Source organism: Pseudocercospora fijiensis (assembly GCF_000340215.1).
Source record: "Pseudocercospora fijiensis CIRAD86 unplaced genomic scaffold MYCFIscaffold_6, whole genome shotgun sequence".
NCBI classification, from domain to species: domain Eukaryota; kingdom Fungi; phylum Ascomycota; class Dothideomycetes; order Mycosphaerellales; family Mycosphaerellaceae; genus Pseudocercospora; species Pseudocercospora fijiensis.
Genome location: NW_006921537.1, coordinates 468,931 through 479,223, shown reverse-complemented (window position 1 = coordinate 479,223; position 10,293 = coordinate 468,931). Strand labels below are relative to the sequence as shown.

General features: G+C 36.5%; 2 protein-coding genes across 2 annotated transcripts; both read left to right on the top strand.

Annotated features, from left to right (window-relative positions):
• Window positions 1–874: 874 nt before the first annotated feature.
• On the top strand, window positions 875–1,221 carry MYCFIDRAFT_176158 (uncharacterized protein; the record flags this gene model as incomplete). Its single annotated transcript, XM_007929970.1, has 3 exons — window positions 875–918; window positions 946–961; window positions 1,000–1,221. 3 exons carry the CDS (start codon window positions 875–877, stop codon window positions 1,219–1,221), a joined length of 282 nt encoding a protein of 93 aa, XP_007928161.1.
• Window positions 1,222–1,410: 189 nt separating this feature from the next.
• On the top strand, window positions 1,411–2,161 carry MYCFIDRAFT_61870 (uncharacterized protein). The gene has a single exon (XM_007929854.1). The coding sequence runs from the start codon at window positions 1,531–1,533 to the stop codon at window positions 2,140–2,142; it is 612 nt and encodes a 203-aa protein (XP_007928045.1). The 5' UTR covers window positions 1,411–1,530; the 3' UTR covers window positions 2,143–2,161.
• Window positions 2,162–10,293: the final 8,132 nt, after the last annotated feature.

Here is a 10,293-nt window from a genome sequence, read left to right as displayed (position 1 = left end):
TCCGACCCTTTAAGCGAGGCGAACCTCTACTACTATACTTACAATAGCCTTTACCTATAGAAACTAGAAGAACTGAGTTTTTTAAAAAGATATAATTAGGTAATACTTAAAGGCTGCTAAACCTAACTAATTTAGGCTAGTAAAACTACGATAGTAAATAATAGCCCTCGTAATAATAAGAACAACCCTCGGAAGCGGACAAACCCTCGGAGCGGACATTTCTAGATCTATTAGAGTAGACGCAAAGAACTCGTACGACATTACTTAGAACGAAGGCAGTACTATAATACCTCGTACGTCTACCTATTATAGTAGGGAAGACGCGCTCGTATTATAATTAGTCGATAGTCCTCAATTCTTATAGCTTTATATCCCTTTACTTTATTATATATAAGGATAGCGCAGTTAGAGTTAGACGTTGTGTTAGAAAGTAAGGTTTGATATAGTTATATAATTAGGTAGTTAAGTGTTTAATTTAGCGCGAGCTAAGTAGTCTATTAGACTTACTAAGTTAGTAGCAATAGAGGTCGAAACTAATAGGCTACGAGGGCGCGGCCTTTAGAAGGGAAGCGTGTATTAGGGCTAAAGAGGCTATACGTGATTAGTATGTAACTAGGCCGAGTAAAGCTAGGGTCTCGATGCCTTAGGCAGGGCTCGGCGCTTGGCGTTAGGCCAACTCTCCTGCCTTCTTCCCTCTCCTTCTAGATCCCTATCGAATACTACTCGTACCTACTACTACCCTATCTACCTACTAACATACCCTTCTCACATTTAACTGCTGTCTATTTAAACCCCTTTGTTTGCTTTATTTAGCTGTATGCACGCGATAAGGGGGTAACTTAAAGAGTGTGTGTAGTGTAGTATTACGTACATGATGCCTCAGGCTGCAACTGCCGCACTTCTTCTTCCGACTTTCTCGTAGATAGTCTCTCTCGAATACATCAGTTACATTCAAGTCGAAGTGCGTATCGAAGGAGATTTGAAAATTTCTCCCTCTAGGCCCTCCACATCATCAGCCTTCCATTCTACCACACTAAACTCCAATGCACGAGCTATCGTTGTGAAGATGATCCTCGCCTCCGAATTTCACATCTCACACACCACACCACACCACATTTCATCATCCCACCATCATTGTTCAAAACAAGTCCCACGCACAATCTTAACGCAGCAGCAAACAAAATGCCCAATTTCGAAAAGAAATATCAAGGAGCTGATTGATTGACACATGAACTTAGGCGTAGACGTATTTTCTAATTTCAATACCAGGGCAGCGACAATCTAAACAAAAATACGATCATCATCAATCTTGCCAGTACTATTATTATTTTCTGCAATGACCAGGAAAATGAAAGACGGGCAGACTGAAACGCAATTCCAATTCCACAAACTTTTTTTTTCTTTTTTTCAAATTTCATCTCTTTCCGCGCACGAGTCAGTGTGATAGAACACCAGGTCATAAAAGTCGAATATCACATCTCCAGTTACTTCTCTTCCTCCGCGTAACCCACGTCAACACCACCATCCATCATGTCCTCTCGAACCCCCACTCCCGAACCCCAACCCCAACAGCAGTACCCCGGCGACGACATCCTCCCCGACGCGCAAATCATCCACGACCAAAAACGCACCATCAAAGCCCCCGCCTCAGAAATCTTCCCCTGGTTACGCCAATTGGGAAAAGGACGAGGAGGCTGGTATTTGCCGTCGAAATTCGAAAAAATCCTACCACCAAACCTCCGCGCTTCGAGAGTCATCGACGAGCGCTGGCAGGGTATGGTCGAAGGGGATAAAATCCCGGACTACGGCTTCAGTAAACATGATTATTTCCTCGTGAAGAAGGTTGAAATCAATCGATCGATTGTGTTTTTGTCGTCCCGGGGTGGGTTTGTGTATACTTGGGCGCTGCTTTTGCAGGAGTTGAATGGGTCGGATCCGGAGCCGGAGACTTTGGTGCATTTGAGGTTGAGGGGGAGGGTTCAGGCGACGGGGTGGAAGCAAAAGGCTTTGGTGAAGGGGGGTGAGGTTTTGGATGCGGCGGCTGCGGCGCCGTTGTTGTCGGGGATTGCGGATCGGTGTGAGAAGAAGGTTGAGAGGCCGGCGGCGAAGTTGGAGAAGGCTGAGAAGCGGAGATCGGGGTGAGAGGTGGGCTTTTTGCGATTGGGAGGGCGACGCAGCGGCACAGACGGTGTTCGCCATGATCGAGAGCTTTGTCGGTGGGTGTGAGCTTTGCGGAGTCGGAGCTTCAGCCAGCGGTTCATTTCACGAGTGGTTCATCGTATGGGCCGAAGAAGGCGATCTCGACGGCCTCTGCGGCCCAGAAGGAAAGGGTATCGAAGAGGCCGGGCCACATTGCTTCCTGCTTTTGCTTGCCGGCGCTCGCGGCGTTTCTTGCTCCTTGCTCGGCTTGGTATTTCTCTGCGACTTGCTTGAGGCTGTCGGCAGCCTTGGAATTGCTCAATTGCAGTGTCAGCACATGCCCGCTTTTGCTTCGATAGCTGAGTTTGCGAGTGTCGGGTGATAGAAACATGGGTCGAGGTGTTTCGGTTGTTTGTGTGGTAGTAGCACCCATATTGGCAGGCAATATCAAGTTTGTTCACGCGTCTGAGTCTTGGGGGCTCACGGTCTTAGCCAATGTCGTCAGTGGTATCGATGCGCGATCTGTAATATCCTCCGCGATGTGTGTCGAATTGAGTTGAAAGGCTCGCCATGGCCATGGCTACAATGGGTGTGCAGACGATATATACTGCGGCGGTATAGTTCGGTAAGGAAGATGCGCGTGTCCAGGTAGTTCTTGTGGATTTGTGACGTCAATTGGCACGATATCCTGTGAAGAAGTCAAGGTGATAATGATCTCAAAGAGCATCACCAAGCATCACTGGCGCCGAAACTAGCTGGTTTGCGGGCTCACCTGACCCGGCTAACAACGGCCATCTCGCGATCGGAGTCGGGCACTGATCTCACAACCGGAATGTGCTCGTGTGACCGACTCCGATGTGAAGAGAGCAGCCACATCGCGGGCAGATCGAGTGTCAGGCCGAATGTGGTGGCTGGTATAGCTGGTTGGCAGCGCAGCTGCCAATCTAGACACCGCGGCCACCGCCCGCGAAAATCCAAGTTGTCCGCCAAGACCGAAATGATTGGCTGAGAAATTTCGCAGAAGTAATGTGCAATCAAAGATTGAAGGGAAATTTGACTTACCCCGGATTTCAGCGTAGAACGTCAGTCGAAACAAATATTAGAGGGAAATTTGACTTGCCCCGGATTTTAGCGTAGAACGCAAATCGAAAGCGCTTAACGAACCCCGGATATAAGCGTAATGCGCTAACAAAAATTCAGTAGGAGCTTACCGTATACTAAAGACCTAGATATAGCTATATCCTACTAAATACGAAGCCTATCGACTAGTATAAAGGTCCCTATAGCGAAAATGTTAGTAAGACTACTAATAGTACTATTGATTTTAATAAAGCTATTAGTAGAGCTACTAGTAACTTTAGACTATTAGACTATTAGTAGGGCTACTAGTAGGCAACTACTAGTAGGGCTAGGTATTAAGAAAACTATTAACAAACCTATTAGTTAAACTATTAGGTAAACTTTTGCTGTTAGATAGACTATTGGATAAACTGTTGGCTAAACTGTTGGTAAACCTAATAATAGAACTAAAAATAAAACTAAAAATAAAACTAATAACTCAAATAGCACTAATAGTAAAACTGTTAGTAAAACTACTAATAGGACTATTAATAAAACTACTAATAAAACTAATAACAAAACTACTAATAAAACTACTAGTAAAACTACTAAGACTACGAGCTAACCTACGAATAGGACTACTAATTAAAGTACTAAGACTACTAACTAAACTAGAAACAAAACTATTAACAAAACTACTAATAAAACTATTAATAAAACTACTAATAAAACTATTAAAGAAACTACTAATAAAATACTAATTAAAATTTTCGTTAAACAGAAACTAGTAATCGAACTGCTAATTAAACTATTAGTTAAATAGTTAATTAAGCTATTTATAAAATTACTAATAAAACGACTAATTAAACCACTAGTTAAGCTACTAGTTAAACTACTAATTAAACTACTAACGAAATTTTAAATTAAACCGTTACTAGTAATTAAAATGCTAATCGGACTACTCGCTAAACTACTAATCGAACTACTAATCGATCTACTAATCGTCCTACTAATCGACCTACTAACCGACCTGCTAATCGTCCTACTAATCGACCTATCTCTATTTAGAAGCTAGTAACTTAGTACTATATACTTTAAATTATATAATTTATCGGGGGACTAGCTACTAATAAAATACTAGTTAAAACTTCCGTTAGACTAAAACTAGTAATCGAACTCCTAATTAAACTATTAATTAGATATTTAATTAAACTGCTAATTAACTTGCTAATTAAACTACTAATTAAACTACTAATTAACCTACTAATAAAACTACTAGTAAAACTACTAATTCTACTACTAATAAAACTACTAATTAAACTACTAATTAAACTACTAATTAAACTACTAATTAAACTACTAATTAAACTACTAATTAAACTACTAATTAAACTACTAATTAAACTACTAATTAAACTACTAATTAAACTACTAATTAAACTACTAATTAATCGAACTACTAATTAAACTACTAATTAAACTACTAATCGAACTATTAATCGAACTATTAATCGAACGATTAATCGACCTACTAATTAATATACTAATCGACCTATCTCTATTTAGAAGCTAGTAGTTTAGTATTATTATTTATATACTTTAAACTATATAATTTATCGGGGTACTAGCTACTACTAAAATACTAATTAAAATTTCCGTTAAACTAAAACTACTAATCGAACTACTAATTAAACTATTAATTAAACTACTAATCAAACTACTAATCAAACGGGTAGTTAAACTATTAATTAGACTATTAATTAAACTACTAAATACGTTTTAAATCAAACTATTACTAGTAATCGAACTTCTATTTAAATTTCTAATTAAACTATTAATTAAACTATTAATCAAACTATTAATCGAACTATTAATTAAACTATCAATTAAACTATTAATTAAACTATTAATTAAACTATTAATTAAACTATTAATTAAACTATTAATTAAGCTATTGATTAAACTCTCAATCGAACTATTAATTTAACTATTAATCGAACTATTAGTCGAACCGTTAATCGACCTCTACTAATCGACCTATCTCTATTTAGAAGTTAGTAATTTAGTATTCTACACTTTAAACTATATAATTTATCGGGGGACTAGTAGTAGAAATAACTAGTATAATAGCTAAATCTATAATAGCTAGATAGTATAGCTTAAAGCTATTAATCTCTAAGAATTATACTACTAGACTTACTAGCTAGAGGATAACTACTAGTAATTAGGGGGTTATATATAATATATCTAGGCCTCTACTAAGGTAGTATATCTATTCTTTTAGTATCTATTCTATATATAGCCTAAATAATTAAGTTTTATTTATATATTTTAAGCTAAGTTTAATAACTTTTACTACTAGTAAATTTACTACTAAAGTCTAAATCGCTATTTTAGTATATAGCTAAAGTCCTATTCTCTCTTACTATAGCAATTAGCTAAGTAGTACTTAGTATTTACTATAGATATATTTAATTTTCTAACTAAATATTTAAAGCCTACTAACTAAGAGTCTAAGAGAATTAATAGCGCGCGTCTAGACTAGTAGCAAACTACTACTTAGATACTAGTACTTATACTAAGCCCTACTAAACTATATACTATAGCTAGAACAAACTACTATATAACTTAAAAAAGCATAACTATAATTAAGAATTGTAAGATTAGTAAATTTTCCTTTATAAACTAGGGTATAGAGATATATAGAAACTAAAATTATAGTATTCTCTATAACTAGTATATTTACTTTCTATATATACGTTTATATATAGATAGATAGATAGATATTTCATTTGCCTGTTGTAGTGCCTTTCGGCCTATGTAGGTCTGTTTCTATATATTGTTTTAGGTAGGAAACCAACTTAGTTAGTAAAAACCTCCCTCCTGTCCTATTTATAAGTGTTAATCTTCCTTGTTTCCTTATTCTCCTTCCTCTAGGGTATACTAGTGTTATAGTTGTTACCCTCTGACTACCTTGCCTACTGCCTTGCCCTTCTTTCCCCCTCTTTTTCCCTCCTTCTTATCTACTCCTTAGTTTCCCTTACTAGTGCGAATTGTTATACAAATCCCTGTTTGATAATCTACTTTACTATCCTCTTTAGGTCTTCTTTGCTCTAGATTAGCTTGTCGTATTCCCTTTCTATTGCTTTTAGTCTCTAATTACTTCTACCTTCTAACTATTAAGGGCAGACTAGCAGTATATGCTTAGGGTTCTAAGATTAGTAGCTATATTAGCAAGCTCTGCTTTCAATTCCTAGGACGTTTCTTCTAAATAGGTAAGATCTAAATCCAATGTGTTTAGATCTGATTTAGATAGCTAGGCTTGCCTCGGCCCTATTTAGGTCCTTATAGAGCTAGTAGTTATATTAACTAAATTTGATTAGTGCCTTTAGGGTTCCTAGTCTAACTTGTGTTTTGTTCTATTCCTACTCCTATAGGTATCTAGCAATTGATTCTGCTAGGCTTTATTTCTCTCCCTTTAGTTTGTCTTCCTTTAGCCTTATATTTAGTCCCTAAAGCTCTTTCTCTAGCATTTCTCTTGTTAAGACTCTATATTGCTCTAGGTCTTTGACTTTCTAGGGAGTTATTTATAGTCTATCTCGCCTCCTAGTCCTAATGTACTAGGCTTTTATCTTGTCTAGTGCCTTTTAGATAGTCTATTAGGCTAGGTATTCTATTATCTTTGCTATATATTAGTATCTTAGTCCCTTGAAGTATTATTTAACTAGTAGGATCCCTAATTCCATTTCTACTACCCTTATTAGTATAGTTTTATATACTCCTAGGATTTTCTTTAGGCTTTAGGTTTAGGACCTGCTAACTAGTTACTCAATCCTCTTTAGTGTTTTCTCCTAGGCTGTCTATATCTGTGCTCTATATAGCATTACTAGCTTAACAATTGCTTTATATATAACTTTAGCTTTCTCGAATATAGCCCCCTATATAGAGGCTATAAGCCTATTAATAGATTATATATTAGCATCTGCCCTCTGCTTTGCCTTCTTTACTTATAGTCCCCAATTCAGTTTTAGATCTAGCTAGATCCCTAGTACCCTAAGCTCTGCTAATAGTTAGGTTTCAAAGCCTTAGATAGTAATTGATTGCTTTATATTATAGGTTAATTTAGCCTTACTAAAATAGATAAGCTAGTACTTTTCTAGGGCGAATTTTGCTCTATGCCTCCTTGCCTATTTTTTATACTCCTAGTGCTTCTCTTCTAGGATCTTATAGTTAGTTTCTATTATCTTAGACTAGGCTAGGATGTTCGTATTATCTATAAACCCTAATACTAATGTGTTTTTTGATTCTAGGAGTAGGAGTAGGTCTGCTATAAAGATAAGGAAGAGGATTAGGGAGAGTGTTAATCCTTAGGGGATTCCCTTTTTAGTTAGCATTAGGTCTGATTTGAATTTGCCTAGAATAAGCTATATTGATCTTTCCTATAGGAAGGACTAGATAAATTGGACTATCTAGTTTAGTATAGCTTTCTATTTAAGTATATATAGGAGCCTTTTATAGGAGACATTGTTAAAGGCTCCTAAGATATTAAGGGAGAGGAGGGTTGCTACCTAGTTTTAACTATAGTGCTAGATATACTTAATCTGTTCTATAATTAGTTTTATAGCTATTAGTGTTAACCTCTTCTTTCTTCCTCCTATTTAGCCTTTAGGAAGGATGTTCCTTTCCTCGGTAAAGGTTATTAGCCTTTTAGCGACAATTTTTTCTAGTACCTTGCCTATTGTATTAAGTAGGGCTATTAGTCTATAGGCCTTGAGCTATGTATAGTCTTCCTTCTAAGGCTTCTTTAGCACTACTATTAGGGACTTCCTAAATAGTCTTAGGTAGTGTCCTAGTACTAGGCTTTATAAAAAGATATTAGCTAGTGCTAGGGCTAGCCCCTTCCTATATGCTTTTAGAAGTTTGTTATAGATCTTGTCTTCTCCTAGTGCCTTATTGCCTGGAATTTTCTTTAGGATCCTTTTAATAGTTTCGGGTTTGACCTAGGTGTCTCTTAGTATGCCTAGTAGTAGAGTCTCTTGTTCTATCTCCTTTATATCTAATAGGTCTGCTTATACTTTTCTATAGAAGAAGTGTTAGCCTAGGGCTCTTACTTTCCCTTCTATTATAGTCTGCATTTGTCCTTATTAGTCTATAATGTCCGGGAATTATAGTAGTATATCCTTATCCTATTTAGGTCTCCTTGCCTATTTAGCTATCCTCTATATCTCCTCTAGTTTCTTTATAATCATTCCTATTATAGATCTCTATTCTTGTATCTTGTCTTTCTTAATCTAGATCTTCTTTTCCTAGCAGGCTTTATTATAGTTGTCCTATACTTCCTAGGTATAGGTTTATGTCTACTGCCTCCTAGCCTTCCTTGCTACTTTAACCTTCCTTATATACTTACTAGTCTAGTATAGTTGCTAGTATAGTAAATGTTTCTTTGCTAGGGTATGCTTTCTAGCTACCTGTTTTAGGATCCCTATTAGTTCTTCTACTACTTTATTAATATCCTCTAGCCTTAGTAAGTACTTTATTAAGAGTTCCTCTAGTTTTAGGTCCCTTTCTAGTTCCTCCCTAATCTTGCCTTATTAGGCACCTTTCTAGTTAAGCTTCTCTTCTAGTTCCCTTTCCTAATTAGCTTAGACATTTAGCTTAATCTATACCGGGAAGTGGTCTAATAATTCTTCTAGCTCCTAGTTGATCCTATATCTTATAATCCTATTCCTAATCTAATATAATATAAAGTATAGGTCTAGTATGCTGCTGCTTCCTCTTGCCTCCTAAGTAATTAGTCCCTTTAGGGTAACAATTTCTATTTCTTCCCTCTCTAATATATTAATTAGTCTTCCTACTAGGAAGTAGTAAGCTAGGGTAAAGTCTAAGCCCTAGAGGGGATAGTAGAGGTTGAAATCCCTAAGTAGGATTTAGTAGGTGTTCCCCTAGATAACTCTAGGTAGTCTTTCTAGGGTTTTTAGTTAGGTACTACTTCTTGAGTCTAGTAGTAGGTTATATATATAGTAGACTTAGAGTATACCTTAGGATGTCTCTACTTAAACTAATATTAGGTCCCTATCCTCCTATAGTATAGCCTACTAGGTTTCTGTATCTATCTCCTTGCTAATATAGATGTATGTCCTTAGGGCTCCCTAGTTATAGATAATTAGGTAGTATCTTAGGTCTTTAACTATTGCTAGTCTCTTTATATATAGGTTGAGCTAGGGCTCTTAGATTGCAATAATATAATGTTCTTTTAGGTTTAGTGCTTAAAGGAAGCTCCTCTGTACCTTGTCTTTACTCTTATTGATATTGTACTATATAATGTTTAGTAATGTTGCAATGTTTATTGTGTTTTATCTATATTATTTCCCTATAAGTTTTCCCTTAGTCTTCCCTTACTTTAGACTAATATTTAACTAAGCTTTGTCTGCCCTACTTCCTTTCCTACAATATTAAGGTATCTTAGTCTCCCTAGTTGTTAGTGACTCTCTTATACTAGTAAGGCCCTAAATGTAAACCTATTATCTTATCTAGACCTCTTTTATAGTACTTAGCTAGGTTGCTTCTATACCTAGCTGCCCTAGCTTGTTGTATATCTTTTTAGTATATTGATTCTAGCTTCCTTTGCCTTCCTAGCTGCCTATATTCTTACTAGGCATTCCTTCGCCTAAGAGGGGTGTCTTTTAGTATAGTATATACATCTTGCTTCTCCCTTATATGCTTTATATTCTTTGACCTAGTAATCCCCTATACAATAGGAGTAGGTATTGGTTGTCTTTATATACTTAGCTACTAAGTGTCTATAGTGTTGATATTTAAAGTACTGCATTATCCTATAGTTGCTTCTATATATCTCTGTTTCTAATCTTTCAAAGTCCTAGAACAACCCCTAGTCTAGTACGTGCTGTACTATATTAGCTTGCTTTGCACTCTCTACCTAGATAATTAGGGAAGACTGCTTCTTAGTCTCTTCGATTTTCCTTTTAATCTATGCTACTTTTATAATCTTTAGGCCTAGGTATATAGCTTAGTTTTGTCTCTATAGGCTCTTAATATCCTATTCTTCCCTAAAGCTTCTTATTATACTATAGGCTA

Excerpts from the sequence above, each read along its gene's own strand:
- MYCFIDRAFT_61870 (XM_007929854.1), top strand. The coding sequence starts at position 1,531 with ATGTCCTCTCGAACCCCCACTCCCGAACCCCAACCCCAACAGCAGTAC.